The following is a 22,992-nucleotide window of genomic DNA, read 5'->3' as shown; positions in this document are numbered from 1 at the left end:
GCAATACTGCTGGTCCTGGAAGCACAATTTGAGAAGTTCTGGGCTAGCACCATGTTGATATACAACATGCAATGTGGCGGCATCTCTTGCTGCCTTGTGATAACCCTTGACATCTCTTAACACACACTTCCTGCCCTTAAAACATCTCCCTTGCCCAATATCCTGCCCTCCAGGCTTCCTTGTAGTCCGAGATACTCCGTCTACAGCAGACAACTAAAAAATATTCATTGAGTGTAACCAGATGCAAGGCACAGAGCAACATAGCATAAGAATCTGTTATTCAGTGGCCTCCGTGTTCAGAACACTTGCACTCCAATTAATGAGAAAAGTAGTGTGCATATGAAGACCATGGGGATTCTGGAATCAGAGAAGACCTGGGTTTGAATTCTATCCTCAAAACTTTCTAACTCTAAACATATGGTAGTACCCTAATTTCTCTGAACCTTAGAGCTCTCGTGTATTAATAGCACCAGTAATACCTATCTTATAGTGTTGTTTTGAAGAATAAATGAATTGGTGTATGTTAGCAATATGTCCTTATAAGAAGAGATACATGAAGTCCCTGAATTTTCAACTAGCAGCCTACTGCAGCGTGAGAATTTTTATTTTACTCCAGGAAAGTGTGTACCAGTCTTTCAGCTGGGATCTGGGCCCCTGATCCTTATGAAATCTGCCCCTAGTGAAGTGGGAAGAACTAAAAATGTGTAAGTTTTGACTTCTAGTCTGGTTTAAAGCACCAGCGTGAACTAAAGCAGCCCAAGGGGCCTGATTCTGCCCACATTCCTCACATTGGCCTTGGCTCCTTGAGACTCACCACTCAGGGTGCTGAAGAAAGAGCAGAGACATACAGACGTGCACTTACTAGACATGTTCCTTCAGTGTGTGCTTAATCGCTCCTCGATATTCTTTTTTTTGTGTGTGACGAAGATCAGCCCTGAGCTAACATCCATGCTAATCCTCCTCTTTTTGCTGAGGAAGACCAGCTCTGAGCTAACATCTACTGCCAATCCTCCTCCTTTCTTTTTTCCCCAAAGCCCCGGTAGATAGTTGTACATCAGAGTTGCACATCCTTCTAGTTGCTGTATCGATATTCTTAAGAGGATCAGCAGTGGCCTTGCAGAGAAGGAGTTCCCACTATTGTTTGTTATCCTTAATCCCTCTTTTGTATTTTCTGTTAGACAGGAAGTGTATGGTTTAGAACCAAATATCTTGCCCGAGGAGCCTGAGCAGCCCTTCCCTCATTCTTTTCACTTCATCCGGATATGTATCCTTACAAATCAGTGATTAAAATTTAATGTGCATGAGAATCACCTTGGGAGAGTAAGATGTAGGCTCATAAACTAGAAACCCCAGAAATGTGCATTTTTGTAAGGTGATTCCCACATCTGTGGTCTGAAATCCGTGCTTTGATAACCACTTCCATAAACCAACCATCAGCTCTCCAACCTGGAAGCTCTTTCCCTCTGATCCATTCAAGCCTTATAGCCTAGTCCCAATGCCACTTTCACTGCAATTCATACCCTGACAATCCTAAGCACAATTACTTACAATCAATTTAATAATTGTAATTTACATTACATTAGTAATTTGCATTCAATTTAACTAATTCAAGTTACTCAATTTTTCTGCAGTATAGTATCCAGGGCTCTAATACAGCTCGTTTTAAGTTGTATTGCAATATTCTTTGTCTATCTTTCCCCTTTCGTCTGAGCAAAGGAACAGCATTTTCTTCATTTATTTCTTTCCAGTTTCTGATACACAGTAGCGTCAACACATATTTGATATCCAACTGATTGAATTAATATTTTTATCTGCCTTAGAAGAAAAGAAAATTTAAAAAGATGATACAAATTGATCATCCCCTATGACAAATTTTAAATACTATTATGACTGCTAAGTAACCTCTTAGAAGCTGGTTCATGAAGATTCATCCAAAAGTTAGACATACAAACTAGATATTGATGAGAGTCCTGACTCCAATCCAGTCCTTGTCTTGTGAGCCCCACAATAACTCTAGTTATCTCAAGGCTTCTTGTAAAATTCTGAAAGCAAAATTAGTTATCAAAATTTTTATTAAAATATACAGTACATGTCACCTTTTTTTCTTTTGTGAGGAAGATTGGCCCTGGACTAACATCTGTTGCCAATCTTCCTCTTTTTGCTTGAGGAAGATGGTCACTGAGCTAACATCTGTGCCAGTCTTCCTCTATTTTGTGTGTGGGATGCCACCACAGCATGGCTTGATGAGCAGTGCGTAGGTCCATGTCCGGGATCCCGGCCCGACAACCACAAGCCGCCACAGCGGAATGTGCAAACTTAACCACTACACCACCAGGCTAGCCCCACCTGTTGCTATTAAAAGAGGATTATCATTCACTCTCACACATTCCAAAGGCAGAGAGTCACTGCTTTATGGACTTGAAAAGAAGGAAACTCATGTGAAACCCTGAATTTCACAAACCTCATCAAGGTGCGTAAATTAAGTATCTATAGGCTAGAGACAACATTCATTCATTTACTCATTTTCCAAAGATGTATCAAGAACCCATTGCATGCCAGGCACTGTTGTAGGCACTACTAAAACAGCCCTGATGGAATATGCAGTACTACAGTTAATCTTTACTCTAGAATGATAGATTACAAATAACCCCCATGCTTCTCCTCTTCTAATTTGATAAGCATCCTGCATTGAAGTTCTCTTACAGCCACCTCTGTGGCAAGGTACAAGAGCTCTATCTTGGTCTCCTACAGACTTCTTGCCTAAGTATAAAATAGCTCAGCTTCAACATTTGAATCGGAAGACAAAACCTTTGATCTTGCACGTCTAATTTTTCTAGATTATGCTTTTAGTTTCCAGTATCTTTTAGATATTATATAGGTGAAAAGGTTACCTTTAGGTATTTACCTTTGCTCTTTAAATTAATTCAGTCTTAAGGAGGAGAGAGTGTTCTCTTCCATCCACTAGCTGGATTGGTAGCATAGGCTAAATTGTTGTTTTGTTTTTGTGTAGAAATCTCATGTGGTCCACCAACTCATGTAGAAAATGCGATTGCTCGAGGCGTACATTATCAGTATGGGGACATGATCACCTACTCGTGTTACAGTGGATACATGTTGGAGGGTTCCCTAAGGAGTGTTTGCCTAGAGAATGGAACCTGGACATCACCTCCTATTTGCAGAGGTAAGGAAATGTTTGAATGGTTATTTCTTAGTGACGCTATGGGGAAGTGTATATGGAAGTCGACGACTATTATGCGTGCTATTTTATTTTCCCTTGGCTTTAAATTTTCTGTTAATGTCTCTGTCATTTTCCTGAACTTTCTGGGTTTGAGTTTTGAAAGCTTGCACACAGAACTCTGGCCCAGCACCCAGCCCCTTCCTGAGTCAATCACGGCTCCTTGGGCAAGTCTTCTCTCCCAATGTTGGGAGTGTTCTCTGGCTCTAAGTGGAGCTGTGTCATGTCTGGGCCATGAGGGCACCTCCTGGACACTCAGGTGTGTCAACACAGATTCCACTTCCACCCGTCCATCCTGGGCAGACCCCTGAGCCTCACAGGAGACAGGGCAGCCCACCCTGTGGACTGAGTATGAGATAAGAGGTACTGAGCGGCCTTGGGGAAGAGGAGCCCACCCCATGGTCTCCTTGGCCGTGACAAGAACTCCATATTCACATGAGTACAGCTGTGTCTTCACTTGCTAGATTGAATTTGCAAACCCCCGGGTGAATTTTATGTGTGCATTCAATAAAATCTTGGGGGAATATGGGCCGGCCCTGTGGCTTAGTGGTTAAGTGCGCACGCTCCGCTGCTGGCGGCCCGGGTTCAGATCCCGGGCGCGCACCGACACACAGCTTCTCCGGCCATGCTGAGGCCGCGTCCCACATACGGCAACTAGAAGGATGTGCAGCTGCGACATACAACTATCTACTGGGGCTTTGGGGAGAAAAAGGAGGAGGATTGGCAATGGATGTTAGCTCAGAGCCGGTCTTCCTCAGCAAAAAGAGGAGGATTAGCACGGATGTTAGCTCAGGGCTGATCTTCCTCACACACACACACAAAAAAATCTTGGGGGAATAAAATAGTTCTGTGCTTCAAATTCTACAAAATAGAAAGAGGTAGATAATGAAGCCTCCTAGTATGTCCTTCTACTTACACTTTTCTAGTAAAATAGGATTTTTTTAATAAATCATAATAATTGTTTCATTCATTCTACAAATGTTTACTGAAAGTCAGGAACTATGCAAGTGAACAAGACAGACATAACCAAGGCACTAAAAGAATAATCAGGTTGTTGGATGGCTTGTCCACATGGCTGTGTGGACGATGGTCAGATTTGGATTTGAGGTGAAAAGGCCAAAGTCTTGAATGACTTGTGGAGCAGGGAGAATGGAGGAAATCAATGAATGAGTGGCATGAGCTTCAAAAGAGGCAAGGGTGATTGCAGGAGAAAGGAGATTAATTGTCTGGAAGCAACAATGAGAAATGAGATCACCAAACACGGGATATAAGGGAATGCGCGGCCTCCTCTCGAGAGGGCTGCTGAGGAGGTGGCGTCCTCAAGGGATAGCCCGGGTTCACTTAAAGTCAGAAGTCAAATGAGGGCTGTGTGTTTGCTTGCTTGCTTGTTTCTTCATTTGTTTGTTCTAAGATACTGAGGGTCAGTGGCAGCACCCGAGAGCTACTGGCCATCAAAGGCCACCTTTGGAAGGATATTTTCAAATCTTCTGAAAGGGGCATTTCCCTTGGTCCAGATCAAAAGAGACTATCTTTTATATAAACCACCTTGTACCCTCCTGCCCTGAATCTCCAAATTACTAAAACTTTCACAGCCGCGTTCTTAGAACCACCCAAGCTTGTTTATGCTCTTCCTCAGCCCCTCTTATTCATCCCCAACCAAATCTTGAGATTCGGTTTTGTTTCTCCTCCTTAAAGCTCGACTCAAGGAAATATTATGAAATGTAAATGAGCAGTCCTATTTTCTGACTCTTCCAGAATTCCCTAGATTTATGCCCCATCCTGCTTCTTTTCCAGCTGTCTGTCGATTCCCATGTCAGAATGGAGGTATCTGCCAACGCCCAAATGCTTGTTCCTGTCCAGACGGCTGGATGGGGCGCCTCTGTGAAGAACGTGAGTCTGTCCTCCAATCTTGCAGGCTATGTCCTTGAATCTTACTTTTGAGTCCTGATAATGTACCTGGAAGCTGCCAACTCAGAGGAGGTACTGGGAACTGGCTTTACTGGTGGCAGGAATACATTTGCTTAGATCCTGTAGCAAACTAGACGCAGCCCCTAGGGCAGATCTAAATATGTCGATTAGTTGCAGATCTAGAATATTAGTGACCTTGAAAATGCAGTTATGAAGATCCATCCAAAGCCATCTTCACATGCCTCCCTGCACGAATTTGCAAAAATCTTCTCAGGAAGGAGCTTGTAATAGAAGGTTTCCCGGCCTTCATCTTCCCTTATCTCAAATCCATTTATGTACTACACCACTCATTGCTATAGTTGGTATAACTTCATGGCATCTCATAGCATTGTACTTTGCAGGTAACATTTGCAGCCCGCCATTCACTCTTTTTCATTAAGGGTGGTTCTTTCCAACTAAGAAAATAAGGAAAGTTGTCACTCCTATAGCTATACAGCACTTGGTAAATTAATATAGAATTTTGATTCTCATAAAGATATGTTTGAATTTGAACTTACAAGAGAATGTAAATAAATAAATAAATGTTTTAAATGTTTTTTTAAATGCCTAAACTATACTTTGTTTCAGTATCTTAAAAAATATATATGAAGATAAAATAATTTCATATTTCATTGGGAATGGTGTATGCAAATTACATTAAAGAGTCATTAATGTGATAGCCGTTGGTCTCTATCAGTTTTTCCTAAGGCTAGACATTTTACAAGAGATTCTAAAACTTTTTTTTTTAATTTTTTGTTTATTGCAGTAACATTCGTTTATAACATTGTAAAAATTTCAGGTGTACATCATTATACTTCTATTTCTGCATAGATTACATCGTGTTCACCACCAAAATACTAATTACAACCCATCACCACACACATGTACCGAATTATCCCTTTCACCCTCCTCCCTCTCCTCTTCCCCTCTGGTAACCACCAAGAGATTCTAAAACTTTTTTAAGTGTAACTACAGTCATGTGTCACTTAACAACAGGGATGTGATCTGAGAAATGCGTCATTAGGCAATTTCATTGTTGTGTGAACATCATAGCATGTACTTATATAAACCTAGATGGTATAGGCTACTACACACCTAGGCTATATGGTACTAATCTTATGGGACCACCATCATATATGCAGGTCGTCATTGACCGAAACGTTGTTATGTGGCACATGACTGTATTTCAGCTAATCTAGAAAGGAAAATATAAGATGGAAATAAATTTAGGCTGCTGACAGCTCGCCAAAGCAAGCATTCTCACAGTGATTAAGAAAGAAGACAAATTGTATTTTTCCTTCCTCTTCTCTCCAATCATTCCTTCCCATTTAGGGCTCCCATATTTGACCTACTGTAACGCTGAGTCTGAAGACTCAGGAACCCTGACAATAGGCCTGGCTTAGCTTGCTGAGCATGTGCCTGCTCTCCTGCATTAGACTTAGGCATCCCAAGCTTTCATGTGCATACAGACCATCTGGAAGATGTTGTTAAAGGCAGATTCTGATGCAGTAGATCGTGAGAGTCTGCATTTCTATTCAACTCCTAGGTGATGACAATGCTTTCGGTTTGAGAACCTCACTTTGAGTAGCAAGCCAATAGACGGTCTCACTCCTTTTAAACAGACTATGCTTCTTTAAGGAGCTCAGTGATTTCTAGTAGGAGGAATGATTGCCATGGAGGGAGTAGGGGAGGCCTGTTCCAGACACCGTCAGGCCTCAGTTCCAAGGAAATAAAGTGTGAGTTGTGCCGTTACTACTAATGTGTTGCCAACACCAGCCTACAGGATAGCCCATCTGACTCCCATTCTCACATCCAATTCAAGATGAGAAGAGCGCCTTGAGGCAGCCAAACCCTCTTAGAGCATTTTATGTAATTTGTAATAGTAATTTGAAACAATAATAAATGGAAAACATTCTGCTTATTTTGTGAAGAGAAAGCAAAGCACTTAGCAAACATTGATTACAGTCTGTCCTCTCCAGAAGAGGCATTAGAGCCATTACATCAGGCTAAGGGTCCAGACTTCCTTTCCTATGTTTTCCCAATGATACTCGTTAATTAACAGAACACTTACAGGAAGATTATCTAGTGGGTCATACTAGAAAGTTTTACTCCTCCTGGAAAATGTTTTTTGAACACTTGAACATATCCAAGTGTGTATGTATTTTGATCAATCCTTTTCAATCTCCTTTCTAGCGATATGCATTCTTCCCTGTCTGAACGGTGGTCGCTGTGTGGCCCCTTATCAGTGTGACTGCCCCTCTGGTTGGACGGGGTCCCGCTGTCATACAGGTAGGCCTCCTCTCATGGTTTGTTTTCTTGGTGACTTGTCTCCATGAAACCCTAGAGGACATTGATGAGTGTGGCTCAGATTCAGAGGTGGCAGTGAAACAAAAGGGTGCCAGAGTTTCTCAAGAATTCCTCAGGATGGTCCCTTGATTGGTGGTCAACACTGAACTGTATGGCTGCCTCAAAGGCACCTTTCAGGATCATGTGCCAAAGAAGAGCATCGAAGTCGACTCAGTTGTCAGCATTCTTCGTGTCATCTGCTCTATTTTGCACAATGTAGAGAAAACATTATGCAGAGGTTCAGAAGAATATTTATTTTAATCTCTGTGAAGCTAAATTGCAAAATTCGTGGTAACTATTTAGAAAGAACAAGGCTCTAAATAAATACGATTTAAGTTAAAGTGAAAAAACTCACCAAAGAGATGGTTCCTTATCTTGGACTACAGTAAGAAACTATTGTTGATTCATTGGTAACAAACATGTCCCCTTAGCAACCCTTGCTGATAGCAGCCCTTTGAGATATCAAATACAGAATTTATCCCACTGTACTTTGATATCTTTCTAGTTGTTTGATTATCAATCTATCCCCACCCTCGTTAGATTGTATGCCACTTGAGGGCAGGGATATTTCTTTGTGATATGTATACCCTCAAGACCTAGCATAGTGCCTACATATGATAGGTTTCAGTAAATGTCTAATAAATCAATCAGTTAAAAAAGACAGATTTTTACCTTTTTAATGCCCTAATTTTTAGGCAACTGTTAAAAGAATAGAGTATATTCTATATTTATTGAGTATTAACTCCAATACTCCACCATCCCTCCTGTAAACAATATTTATACCACCTCCCCAGTAGCGTAAAATATAAAGTAGAACAGGCTTGCTGACACCAGAACTTGTCATGAGCTCTAAGGCTGGGGTGACCATGTAATTTAGCTTCCAAACCAGGACATTTTTGAGAGTGAAAGGGGCGCTGTTAATAAGTAAACCAGGGAAACGGGAGTGAAAGGTGCTGTCACAGGCAAAATCCGATGTGCAGTCACCCTAGCTGAAGCCAAAAGTGAGCCATCTCTGAAGGTATAAAGGAAAAATGTACCAGAGGCTAAATTTGAAGCTTTTATATGAAACTCTTACAGCAATCTATATAGTATTTCTTTATAACAAATCCTCTTTGATATTTACCCACATTTCTCATACATACAAAATTGAACTCACCTGCAAACCAGCCTTGCCCTTTTCCAGGCATCTTATCTTTGCAGGTGGTGGCAACATTCTTGCAGATGGAGACATCCTTGACTCTCCCTCTCCTTCATGTGAGGTTATCAGTATCAGCACTCTTTTTGTTCCTTCCTGCACAGTATCTCTTGCATCCTACTCTATCCCCACTGTAATTAGTTAGTAAAAGATCTCTTCTTTGGATTACTGCCAACATCTACTAGTTGACCTTCCCATCTCCATTTCCAAGCTAAACGTCATTATGTACTACTTTTGGTGTGTCTTTGCCGTGTTTAAGGACCTAAAATGGTTACCTGTTGTTTCCACATCTAGCCCAAATTCTTTGACTTCCAAAGTGCTGCATAGACTGGCTTCAGCACACCTGATGAACCTTACTTCCCATCCTACCAGTCACACACTGTTCCCTGCAGCGATGGCTTCCTCATTACCCACCAAGCAGTCCCTCTCACTCCTACCTCTCAACACTTTTTCTTGGTCTTCCTCTTTCCTCTGCCTATTCAAACCCCACCCCACCTCCAAGGCCCTGTGTAAGTTTCCTCTTATCTCCAAACTTGGTCTATATCACAAATATCTATTTTCTAACATTCCATTTCTATAGACAGCACACAATTCTTTAGAACCATGCAGTTTAAAGCTTAATTGGTCTGATTTATTTGTATTTCTTTTAGCTCCTTAGCTCCCTAACTAGAATAAGCTCCTTAATGACACCGTGCCATATAGTCTTCCTTTCTTTTCAATCTTGCAGCAGCTACCTCAGCACATATCTAACTTAGACCCACTAAGTGCTAAGCATACAAAAGTGTATAAAACAGGAGCTCTTGCCCTCCAGAATTCAATCTAGAAAAGGAGAAGGGGTGCAGAATGACCTGTAAGTAGACAACTAGAAGCTAACTGAATTCTCTAAAAGGGACTATGACAACAGAGAAGATGGGTAGCTAACCCAGTGTAGACGTTCAGAAAAGGCTTCGCAAGCATAGAATCAGAAGAAGAGTAAGAGGAGTCACTCTGAGATCGTTCTAGCCAAAGGCGTGAGGTGTGACACAGGCGTGTTCGGCAAAGTGTAGCTGAAGCCATAGAGAAAATATAGGGCGGTGGCTGGAAATGAAGCTGTAAAGATGGGCAGAGCCAGACGAGGAAATGCATCACATGCCAAGTTCAAGATGCTGGATTATGTCTTGTGAGCAACAGGAGCCATTGAAGAGTTTGAAGCAGGGAAATCACGTGATCAGATTTTCTTTTAGGAAAATGATTTTGGCAGCAGTGTGGAAAATGGCAGAAAGCAGGATTTACGATAGGGAGACTAGTTAGGAAGTTATTGAAACAGAAATGGCAAGAGATAATGAAGTCTGCGGAAACGGTAACCAAACAAGATGATTTGAGAGAAGTTGGGGAAGTGAATCAGTGCTACTTGGTTATAGATTTATTGTGGGAATAAAGGTTAGAGGACCCAAGACTAATATTTCCAGTTTGGGCCCCTGGGTGGAAGGTAGTGCATTTACTGAGGTAGAGAACCCGAGAGGAGCAGGTTTGAAGGTATAGATCAGGAGTTAAGTGCGGATATGCTGAGTTTGAAGGGCCTGTGGAACCTACAAGGGAGAGGTCTGATAGGCAGTTGGTTGATGCTTTAGGTTCCCAGAAGATACATCTAGATTGAAGATAGAGATATGTAAATCATCAGTGGAAAACATTCATAGGAAAAAAGACGTGAAGAAGACACATAACATGAGAAGGTGACCCAGAATGGAAGTCTTAGGGGCACTGATATTATAGGCAGGAGGAAGATATTAAACTTTTAGACAGGGAAGCAAAATTAATGATTAATTTGGGCCAGCCCTGGTGGCCTAGTGGTTAAGTTCAGCGTGCTCTGCTTCAGTGGCCCAAGTTCAGTTCCCGGGCACGGACCTACACCACTCGTCTGTCAGTAGCCATGTTGTGGTGGTGGCTCACATACAAAAAGAGGAAGATTGGCAGCGGATGTTAGCTTAGAGCAAATCTTCCTCAGCAAAAAACCATAAATAAATAAATAATGATTAATTTGTTAACATGGTCAGTCACCTGAAAACATCTTCATGCTCCTGAAAAGGAATCATGTTTTTTTATATTAGCAAACAGAATCTATGGCAAGTTGGATTTAGATTATTGGGTTTTATTTTTGCTATTTTAATCCTGCTTTGTTTCATAATTTCCTTTTTATTATATTGCAAATACGTGCATTCTGTTGGCTTTCTTACTCTTACGTCTCCAAGAGAGCTCCCCAAGGGCAGAGACCAGTGTTTTACTTCTTGTCTTTTCTCTTCCCACCTAGTGCTTATCACGTGCCTGGTACTTGCTGGCATTTCCCCCATATTTTATGAATGAGTGATTAAAGAAGTGACATTGATTTATATCTCACCAAAGATGAGTTTTTCATCTGGAGAAGCTTGGATGAAACCTACCTGAAGGCTAGACGAAACCTTTCCAAGCTATAATGAGGCTGAGATAAGGAGACAGACTGAATTTTCTCATTTTCAGCTTTCTCTCAACAGACATTTTATTTTCTTCCTATAGGGACTGCTTCTTTCTCTTTGCTATGTTAAATTTGCTGGTGTTAGGTCTTCAGCGGTTTTTAGCATCCTTAGGTTTTTTAACAAATAGATTCATGTAGGTGAAGCATTTGGTTGTGAGACTGTGGATTTGGGAGAAAGATGTCTGTATAGTAAATCTTTGGGTGTTCACTCAAGGTTTCATCTGTGGCTAATTTTTAACTCTATTTTCAGTTCTGTAATTCCCGTTAAAGCTGGTAACAGCCATGAAATGTGTTTCCCAGCAAACACAAAGGGCTTTTGAATCATCTGTGATTTTAGACGATCTATATGCCTAACTTATTATCGTTAAGAGTGGATGTCTGATGTAATGACTCAATCGGTCATAGAGTTCAGTGCTAGTTCCCTCAAGAGATTTACAATCTAATTGAGCATATAAAACATTTACAGTTCAGGGGCTGGCCCGGTGGCTTAGTGGTTAAGGTCACGTGCTCCACTTTGGCGGCCCGGGGTTCACAGGTTCGGATTCTGGGCACAGACCTACACACCACTTATCAGGCCATGCTGTGGCAGGCGTCCCACATATAAAGTAGAAGAAGATGGGCATGGATGTTAGCCCAGGGCTTATCTTAGTCAAAGAAAGAAAGAAAGAGAGAGAGAGGGAGGGAGGGAGGGAGGGAGGAAGGTAGGAAGGAAGGAAGGAAGGAAGGAAGGAAGGAAGGAAGGAAGGAAGGAAGGAAGGAAGGAAGGAAGGAAGGAAGAAAACATTTACAGTTCAAAACAATATGTGTCAAATTAAAAGGAGAAAAATCAATGGACTTGAAGTTGTCAGCAAAGGTTTCAATACATAGTAGAACTTAATCTGGGACTGAAGTGTGGGAATTGGCTAGCTGGGATGGGGGGGGATGGGAAAAGGGAGGTAGTACCACATAGCAACTTGAGGTCAAGCAAAGGGGCAGAAATGCAAGAATGCATACTGCAAACAGTCTGTGAGAAATGGTGGTGGCTGGGGCAGAAAGCAGAATCAGATCTTCTTCTACGTGCCTTCATGGACATCTTCAGAATTGCTAAGTATTAAATAAATGCATGAATTTTTCATCCCAGCTGTTTGCCAGTCTCCCTGCTTAAATGGTGGAAAATGCGTCAGACCGAACCGATGCCATTGTCTCTCGACTTGGACAGGACATGACTGTTCCAGGTAAGTCAACCAAAACCTGATGTTTATCTGTAACATAAAGAGATTGAAATTCAAGTTAAGTTGTCCCAAGAGCGAGGTGGTGTTGCTAGTTTGAGTGTAAGCATTTTGTATCCAAAAATATCCGTTTTGAGATACACTCTCTAAATTTGAACTAAAGCCAACACAAAGAAATATTAGTTAAGGATTGACGGATTAAACAATGATATCTCAAAAATATATAATCGTTTGCTCACTTTGGCAGCACATATACTAAAATTGGAACAACACAGGGAAGATTAGCATGGCCCCTGCGCAAAGAAGACACACAAATTCATGAAGCATTCCATATTTTGCCACAAAAAAAAGAAAAAAGGGTTAATTAAATAAATAAGTTAACTGCCTTCTTGAACAGAAGATTGCATCCTTTATATGCAAAGATGTAAAATAAATAATAAACAATGCATTTTATTGATGTTCATTTGCATTCCTGATTACAATAAAAATAATGTTGAATTGATGATAAGAAATATTTAACATAAAAAAATTTGTTTCACATCTTCTGGTGAATATATATTCATTATTTCATTGACTACAAGAAAAATTATGTAGAAATGTGTTCGTCAATTGGTTTCTCATTTCTAAGTAGATAAACATCATAGCTGAGAAAAGATTATCGCAAAAAGAAGTCAAAAGGGAAATAATTTTTAAAATAATTTAAACCTTTTTTTAATTGAGGTATAATTGACATACAACATTATATTAGTTTCACGAGTATAACACAATGGTTCAATGTTTGTATATATGTATTGCAAAATGATCACCACAATAAGTCTAGTTAATATCCATCATCACACATAGTTACAAATTTTTTTTTCTTGGAAGAAATTTTTTAAGATTTACTCTCACCGGCTTTCAAATGTACAATGCAGTATTATTAACTATAGTCCTCATGCTTTGCATTACATCCCCACAATGGCAAGACTTCATTCTTTTTCATGGCTGAATAATATTCCATTGTATATATACCATATTTTCTTTTTCCATTCATTCGTGGATGGACGCTTAGGTCGTTTCCATATCCTGACTATTGTAAACAATGCTGGAGTTATCATGGGGGTGCATATATTTTTTTGAGTTAATGTCTCTGTTTTCTTCAGATAAATACCCAGAAGTGGATTATGTGGTTGTTCTCTTTTTAATTTTTTGAGGAACCTCCATACTGTATTCCATAGTGGCTGCACCAATTTACATTCCCACCAACTGTGCAGCAGGGTTCCCTTTTCTCCACATCCTCACCAACACTTGTTATTTCTTGTCTTTTGAAAACAGCCATTCTAACAGGTGTGAGGTGATATCTAGTTGAGGTTTTGGTTTGCATTTCTCTGATGATTAGTGGTGTTGAGCACCTTTTCTTGAGTCTGTTGGCCATCTATATGTCTTATTTGGAAAAACATCTATTCAGATCCTCTACCCATTCTTTAATCGGATTGTTTGCTTTTATCCTGTTGAGTTGTATGAGTTATTTATATATTCTGGATATTAACCCCTTATCAGCCATGTTATTTGCAAATATTTTCTCCCATTCTATAGATTGTCTTTTCATTTTGTTGATGGTTTCCTTTGCTGTGCAGAAGCTTTTTAGTTTGATGTGGCCCCCTTGTGTTTCTTTTGCTTTTTTTTTTTTTGCTTTTGTTTCCTTTGCTTTTGGTGTCAAATCGAAAAAATCATCGCCAAGACGGATGTCAAGGAGCTTATCTCCTTTGTTTTCTTCTAGGATTTTTATGATTTAATTTTGAGTTAATTTTTGTGTATGGTGTAAGATAGTGGTCTAGTTTCATTTTTTTGTATGTGGCTGTCCAGTTTTCCCAACACCATTTATTGAAGACACTGTCCTTTCCCCAGTGTATATTCTGGACTCCTTTGTCGTAAATTAATTGACCACATATGCATGGGTTTATTTTTGGGCTCTCTATTCTGTTCCATTGATCTATGTGTTTGTTTTTATGGCAATACCATACTGTTTTGATTACTATAGCTTTGTAATATAGTTTGAAATTGGGGATTATGGTGCCTCCAGCTTTGTTCTTCTTTCTCAAGATTTAAACTTTTTAAAATGTCAGACATATTGCATCATACCATGGATAAAATATTTTCAATATTAAAACATTGTCCTCACAAATACTGCAATGTTGGAATATTACCAACTCTCTTTTAAGACTTTCAGTATACATCATGGTATTACATTAAGTATTATTTACATTTACTTCCATTTTATAGGAATCATTTAAAAAAATGGATATTTCCATATTCATTTTAAAAAGTGGGAAATTCAGTAAACTGAAAACAACTCTTATTTTTCCATTTCCTTTTATTTCATTTTGATTAGAATGTCAAAGCCAACTTGCAAAGACACAAATCTATTTAAATGCAGACTTGATTAGCAAAAAAATCTGTCTTGTGCCAATGAAGTTCCTCATATCATCTCAAGTATTTGCCATCTCTGCAGAGAGAAAGAAAATAAACTGAACTCCCAAAAGCAAATTTGGATTATATAAGTATATTTAGAAGCTTCCAAGATAAAGATGATAGTTTTACCTGAGAGCAGACTTGAAAGAATTTAAGAAAATGAGAGTCAAACTGGAAGGGATTTCTGGGAAAAAAGAGAGAAAGGAAAAGAAAAGAGAGAGAGAGAGAAAGAAAAGATAAAGGGAATGACAGTGACTCAAAAAGGCACAGCAAGTATTTATAACATTCTTATAATTTTAGCCGTTATATTTCAACTCCTTCATCTTAAAGGTAAGAAAATGAAACCCAGAGTTTGTGTGGTTCCCTGATATCAAAATACTCCCGTAGGGGCTCTTTCTTGACCAGGGAAACGGTGGTTATCAGCTTATGTGAAAATACTGTCTATTAATCAAGAGAAGAAAATCTAGATTCTTTTATGCAAAAGTTTGATAAAAGAATCCAAAAAATTATGGCAAATTAAGCTGAGCGGTACATCTCACATTCAAGGAAAGGTCAACTTCAACCCGAAGGACTGGGCAGGCTCCCCCTCTGTATACTGCGATCAGTTTTTCCAGGAGACTCGTATTAATTAGGGTTCTCTTATTGCAACTCTAGCTTAAGCAAAGAAAGGAATTTGCTATCAAAATAGAGGGACCTTGGATGACCCAGTTTAAAAATCCAGGAGAAGAACTGGCTAGCCCAGATTGATTCAAGGGCCTGCCATAGATCAGCCAACTGTGGTCCTAGGTTGGGTTATGTTGTACCAATATGAAGGGTCATTTTGTCAAAACCTTTCCCTTACCTTTGGGTAAAGAGGAGAGGAGGGTAGCAATTCCCAGAAGTAAGAAAAGTGGAGTATAATTCCCTGAAATGGGAGGGGAGGGGGAAGCTTTTCTAAGAAATCAAAACAATAAATATTTACAAATAATTTTTGTATTTTCTTCTCTCCCATGAAATTGAGTGCCTTAAAGATTGTATCCCTTGTACTTAGTACAGGCACAAAAATTGATGCTCAGTAAATACTTCTTGACAGATGGAGCAGTTTCCAGGCATCAGTGACAACTGGTGGCGAAATACACTGTGCCATCCTTTAAATCCCTCGACCTGTAGCCTCCTCTACTGATGAATGAGACTGACCTGGTGTTATTTCCAGATTGTTCAATCCTTAAGAAAGAGATTGTGTTTCATCTCATCTCTATGAGCATCTTCAGAAAATTGATCTTAAACAAATGCTGTAAATAAAAACCATAGACTGTTAATGCTGTTAAGAGACCTTCAGGTTCACAAAGTCCCAACTCCTCATTTTACAGGTGAGAGGATTATCAGACAGGAAACTAGTGACAGAGCCAGGACTAAAACTCAGGTCTGCCGATTCTCAGATCTTTTCTTAAGTTATCACCTGTTCTTCATGCTCCTTAGTTCTCTGAAGGAATGACCCCCATTCGTACAAACAATGACACAGATGATGCCCAGCGGTGTGAGACGTTCAATCCTGTTTTAATCAGCCCCAAAAGAGCAGTTACCTCTTCACTTCAGTCTTTTCTGTTGAATCTCTTTGTTTTTTGTTCCAGGAAAAGGAGGACTGGGTTTTAACCACTGCACAACCAACCAGCTCTCCTAAAAGCAGGATCATCTCTTCCTGGTAGTCCTGGGCATCCTGGAACTTACACAAAGGAATTCCAACACGGTGCTGGGTCTTGTTTTGTTCAGTAAACTTGTTATTTTGGGTATACCTTTTTATTTTGTGTTCTATTTTGTTATTCCTTGTGACATACTTTCTTACATGTTTCCATTTTTGAAAATGCCTGTATTTTCTATATAAAAATATATTAAATAGATGCTGCTCCACTCTCACAAAATGTACATACTCTGCTGTCTAGTGGGAAAGTTCTCGGTACCCATTTTTATTCAGTTACTTAAAATGATTTTTCAATTAAAATATATTTTGCTACTAAATAATATTTTGCTGGCTAGTGCCATTTTGTGAGGTGGCCATGGAATAATGAAGAGGATTAATGACCTTTCACCTATGCTTCTGGCGCGATACAGGATCATATGGAATGTACCAAGAAATTACAATAAAGAAGACCCTTTCACTCTAGTTCCGTCTTCTTTACAATATGTGTAACAATGAAAGTTTCCTTTTATTTAATCAGAGAGTAACTGTTGGCCCTACCACCCTCCACCCTGGTGCTAAGGGCAGCCTGGCTAACTCCTTTCCCAATATTTAGAGAGCCTTAGGCATCAACTTAGTGGATGGGGGGAAAAAGCATAATGACCATGGTTCACAAAATAAAGTGCTCCCCTTCCCTCTCACAGCTGGACTAAGAAATGCAAGAACAGGAAGATTAATGGAGAGCCCACTTCTGGGTCATAATCCTACAATGCACTGCTTTGGGAGAAAGATAGGAATCGGAGGACGAGGAAAGGGAGGGAAAAAGACAGATGGGAAAAGTTCCCCAGAACTGTGCTCCTGGCCCCACCTGCAAAAAAGAATTGAGGCTGCCCAAGGCAGAGCTGAGCAGCCCCTCAGGCCCCCCAGTGCTTCACCTAACTCCATCACTATACTTCTCCCAAGATAAAGATTTCCCCAGACTTCTGGAAAATAAAGCCCAACACTAGATTTTGTTTAAAATGGGAACATCACAATCGACTCGTCTTCATCCTCTGGGAGAACTACCCCACATCGGGCACACGGTGCATTGCAACACTATGAAGAAATGCAGGGACAATGAAAAAGATCTTGATTGTCCTAGTGGTTCTCTTCAGTGCCCTGCACTTTCCTCAGCCATTGATTTCTCCTCCTCCTTTCTCCTGACATTCACCTTCTAGACCAACCTTACATGCTTATGAGGACACCTTTCATTTAGTTGACTTATATCCCATCAACTTCCAAACTATGTTGATCTTTGTCATTTGTAATCGTAAAACTATAAAATGAATCTCGAAATATGAATAATAAAAAGAAAAATGGTACCAGAAAATTTAAGCTAAGGAAAGCTACTGCAGTTGAAAGCAAAACTCAGTTCTGAAAGTGCACCTGCTAAGTAGAATTTGTGTTGAGTTACTTTGGATAGATTAAAAGATCTTTATTCCTGTAAGTCAAACTAATTGTGTTCTGCAGACAGTACAAGGAAGTAGAGCTCCATTTATGAGTGAGATTTGCAAAATGCTCTGAGGGTCTACCTATCTAGAAATGTGCGTCATAGAGTAATAATACTAAATGTGGTGGAAAATGTTGTTTTTTAAATCTTTGGTACTAGATATATTCACAGTGAATTCTTAAATTTCTAAAAAAAAGAAGTAAATGTTTGTCCAGTATATTAAAGCATATCTCTTTCAAACCAACCATAACCAGTCCTAAAGTGAACCTTTAAATTCTTTCCTTTAAAATCAGGAACAAAGTAAAAAAGTTATCCCCATTGATCTTAAACATTACTCTGTGAGTTCTAGCCAAAGCAATAATCCAGAAATTTATAAAATAAATAAAAAGTATGAAAATGAGAAAATTGAGTCAGTTTTCATTTTGGCAGAAGATACGACGATAAACCGTATAAGATGAAAACCCAAAGGCATGAAAATCCATTAGAAACACTGAGTCCGGTAAACTGGATGGTTACAAGATAAATATACAAAAATAAAGAGCTTTCCTGCATGTCATTTACAAATAGAAAATATAGTGGAGGGGCCGGCCCCGTGGCTTAGCGGTTAAGTGCATGCGCTCTGGTACTGGCGGCCGGGGTTCGCATCCCGGGCGCGCATCGACGCACTGCTTCTCCGGCCATGCTGAGGCCGTGTCCCACATACATGCAACTAGAAGGATGTGCAGCTATGACATACAACTATCTACTGGGGCTTTGGGGGAAAAATAAATAAATAAAAATTAAAAAAAAAAAGAAAATATAGTGGAAAGGATCCTATTCATAATATCAGTAATATATGTGTCTGTGTATATATATATATATATACATATACATATATATGTGTGTATGTATTATATAAATAAGAAATGTATGTGGTCTCCAGGAAGAATATTATAAAATTACATCTATAAACATTTGTAAATGCTAAATAATAAGAAGCATGCCATTTCCTGGATGAGAGAACAGCATATCTTAAAGATATTAATTTTTCCTAAATAAAACTATAGGTGTAATGTAATTCCAATTGTACTTGCCATATTGGATTTTTTATTTTTTTGGAGCATGACCAAATTATTTATTCTAATGTTCATTAAGAAAATAAATGGAAAATTAAAATATTTTTAAAGAAAAATAATGAAAAGGACCATCTTTACTAAAAATCAAAACATAGTAAAAAGCTTCAGTAATTAAAATAGTGCATGCTGGATCAAGAATCACAAAAGCATCAATGTGATAGTCTATACATATAAATTCAAATATTCTATTTAAAAACTCATAAGTGATCAAGAAAACATCAATAATCAGTGGGATTTTTATTATAAAATATTAGAAAGTAATAGACAGAAGTATTGAATGACTAGCATTAGACAATTGGTAAAAATTTGAAAATCTTTTAATTTGTATTCTCACCACATAAAAATAAATTCAAGGTGGATTGGGGAGTTAAAAATTGATATTAAAACCATAAAAATGGTTTTTAGAATTAATTTTTCTCAAGAATTTGAAGGCTTAAAAAAACCTTCTAAACCTATAAGTCGCAGAAAAATCATAGTAGAAATGATGAGCAGATTCGGTAGCATAAGTAAATAGAAAGTTCTGGGTGTCATTCAAAAAATGATAATCAAAATGTAAAGACACGTTTTTGTGACAGACCAAGGAATAATGTTTTTATTATAATGTCTTTATTATATAAATTGAAAAAATTTATGGAACTCAAGAACACAAACAACTCACCAAAGAAGTGCAATAAATTCATATGTGTATGAGAAAATGTTCAACCTCACAAATACGGTATGCAAATTCAAACAACAGTGAGAAACCATTTTGTTTATCAGATGAGCAGTGACTTATTTTTTATATTAATAAATAGTGCTGGCAAATGTGGGATGAAATAGGAAATTTTACACATTGTCAGTAGTGTTAATTGGCATAATAATTTTGCAAAGCACTTTGATAATATGCATCTTTAAAAGTGTTTTTGTGTGCTTTGAGCTAATATAAAGCAAGTTTTAGGCATAATAAAGTTCATCATAGCATTATTATTATCGGTGAAAATGCAGACACAGATGAAAGGCCCGACAATAAGGAACTCTAAACTATGCTACCTTGAGCACATTTCTGAATCACATATTATACAACCTTCCGAAATAATGCAGTAACATGGAAAATGCATGTGGTGTAAGGTTAAATGAGGAAAAAAACAAGATACAAAATTTTCCATACTCATGTGATTAAAAATCTACAAAAATTATGCATAATGAAGATGAGAAGGAAAAATGCCCAAGGTCACAGAATTATAAGTATTGGAACTTAAACGTTAAAACTCAGATATGTCTGGCCCCAAATGTCTGTACTTTTTGCTCTGTATTCAAACACTACTTCTTCATTTTGGAATATCTGTGTGGCAAACATAAAATAGTTAACAACAATAGATAAAAACAAATTCAACAATACAGGACAGTCAAATGGAACCTGGTTTTTGCCACAAGAATGAAAAAATTGTCCAACCATAGTAAAGTTATTCCTACCCTATATCACAGGAATGTCAAGTACTGAAAGCCATATGATCATTTCAATAGATATAGGAAAAGCTTTTGGCAACATTTAAAATCTGTTCTTCATATAATCTCTAAAACTCAAACTAGAAAGACACTTTACTTCTCTACTATAATAAAGCTTTTCCTTTTACAAACTAACACCTATTATGCTTAATGTTTTGATGTAAGAGGCAGTCGAAGCTGACAAGCAAGTGAACTGAAGCCACTGGCTTTGGGTGTATTATGGCCAAATTTTTAGTTCCTGTGGCTTCTCAAAAAAGACAAAGGATGTAGCAAAACCAAACATAGGCAGAAGGAGACCAAAAACCAAAGACTGACAATAATCTTGGGAACCTCAAAACCATTATGCCAAGTGAAAGACGCCGGACGCAAAAGGCCGTATACTGTATGATTCCATTTATAGGAAATGACCAGGATACACAAATCTATAGACACAGAAGGTGAGGGGTCAGAGAATGAGAAGTAATTGCTAACGGGTACAGGATTGTTTTTTGGGGTGATGAAATGTCCTGCAATTAAGTAGTGGTGATAGTTGCACAACACTGTGAATATACAAAAAAACCACTGAATTGTACACTTGAAAACCACTTGAATTGTACAATTTAAATCATGGTAAATTATTTTAAAACAATTTTAGAATAAAATTTTAAAGAACCCACAAAAGAAACCGATATATTTGACTACAAAAATGTAGTAACTTGTCTCAGCAGTCAAAAATTAACTGAATTTTATTTTTTATTTTATTTATTTTTCTTTTTAATTCCCCATGGATTTATTATGGCTTAAGGCAAAGAAAAGGAACAATCTACGAGTTGGGGGTCCTCTGAATTTGGCATCAAGTTAATCCTGGCTCTGCCAGCAGCCTAGCTGAGCTTGGGCCTCATGAACTGAACTTTAAAACGAAGCAAAAACATACATGACAAAATAATAATATTCTAAAATATTATGATTTAATAGAAAGCCATAAGAAAACTTTTTGCTTGGGGCAAACATTTTACAATATGAACAAGCAATTCACTAAAGAAGAAATAGAGATACAAAATAAGCAGTCTCACTAATAATAAAGAAAGTACAAATTAAAATAATGTGAATTTTTGCCTACCAGATTGGCAAAGTTTTTGGTGGTGGTGGTGGTGGTAGTGTTTGTTTTAATGATAATATGCAGTTGGCTATTAGATAAAATAATTTTCTTGAATCTCTGTAGAGAATGCAAACTCGTACAACGTTTCTTCAAAACAATTGGCAACATGTATCAAAAATTTTAAAAATGTGCATACATACCTTTTACTTCAGTAATTCTTTGCCTGAGAAGCCATCCCATAAAAAAAATCTGACTTAGTGGCAAATATGTATGCACAAAGATAATTATCACAGCATTTTTAATATTAAAAATCAGCAACAACTTACATGACTAAAATTCTGGGAATTGGTTATGAAATCTATGTTATGTTTATAGGATTAAATATTATGAAGCCATTAAATGTTACATTTACAAAGAGTTTTAATAACATAAAAAATCACTATGGCATAATGTTCAGTGGAAACCAGTATATAAAATGAGTTTATAGCGTGCTCTCAATTACCTAGAATACGTGTATGCAATATGCGTAGAAAGAGATTTGCCAAGCTTTGTTAATAATGATTTTCCCTAAGACATGAAACTCTGGGTGATTTTTATCTCTTATCCAAATTTTCCCTTTATTGCTGACTTATTTTCAATGAGAATATATTACTTTTAGATTCATAAATGTACTTTCAGATTCATAAAAAGTAATTTTAAATTCATAAAAAATCAATTGACGCAAAAGCCCCACGTTAATGCATACATCATCTTTCTGTTTACCCTAATTAACCTGGCATATGCATTGGTGTGTATTGTGTACGTTTATAGATCTTGCCTCTGTATAGTTTTGTTTAAACACTCCTTCAAGAATCTTGAGAGAAGAGTTCAGATCAAGATGATTATTAGTTTAGTATAAAAATAGAAACTGTTACTAAGAGAAAATATCAATAAATTTTGAGCTACTTGTATACACAGGAGGAAAATATTTGCTGATGGGCAAATTAAAGAACTTAACAAATTAATTATTGAAACCATCGGTGTATTTCTGTGCTTTATGTTCCAGGTGACACTTACAATATCGCAAATTTACCAGCCAAGTTGCATCAGAATTACTGTCTTTGCTTCCTTAGCAACCAACATAGCAACAGCAATATTCCTTTTTTTTTTTTTTTTGAAGGGATTATATCTATTACTCATGATTCCCTCCTAACTCTGACCTGAGGCAGTGACAGCAATGTCAGACCTTCACTTTTTCCCCTAGGTAACCTGGGCCCCAAATGTAGACTTGGATGGAACCTGAAAAAAACGGACTGTTTTGA

General features: G+C 38.1%; 1 protein-coding gene and 1 non-coding gene across 3 annotated transcripts in view; both read left to right on the top strand.

The window, feature by feature from the left end:
• Nucleotides 1-16,639, top strand: part of SVEP1 (sushi, von Willebrand factor type A, EGF and pentraxin domain containing 1) — a 179,869-nt gene extending 163,230 nt beyond the window's left edge. For both annotated transcript variants that reach the window (XM_058523756.1, XM_058523755.1), the window contains 5 exons: nt 3,011-3,181; nt 5,030-5,125; nt 7,376-7,471; nt 12,332-12,425; nt 16,481-16,639. In XM_058523756.1, coding sequence (XP_058379739.1) covers nt 3,011-3,181; nt 5,030-5,125; nt 7,376-7,471; nt 12,332-12,425; nt 16,481-16,502 — 479 coding nt within the window. In that variant the 3' untranslated portion in view covers nt 16,503-16,639. The remainder of the gene's footprint in view (nt 1-3,010; nt 3,182-5,029; nt 5,126-7,375; nt 7,472-12,331; nt 12,426-16,480) is intronic.
• On the top strand, nt 12,651-12,757 carry LOC131393842 (U6 spliceosomal RNA). Its single transcript, XR_009215987.1, has one exon. It is a non-coding gene; the product is annotated as a U6 spliceosomal RNA (small nuclear RNA).
• Nucleotides 16,640-22,992: the final 6,353 nt, after the last annotated feature.

Source organism: Diceros bicornis, chromosome 28 (assembly GCF_020826845.1).
Source record: "Diceros bicornis minor isolate mBicDic1 chromosome 28, mDicBic1.mat.cur, whole genome shotgun sequence".
Classification (NCBI taxonomy): domain Eukaryota; kingdom Metazoa; phylum Chordata; class Mammalia; order Perissodactyla; family Rhinocerotidae; genus Diceros; species Diceros bicornis.
This window is presented reverse-complemented; position numbering and strand designations above follow the sequence as displayed.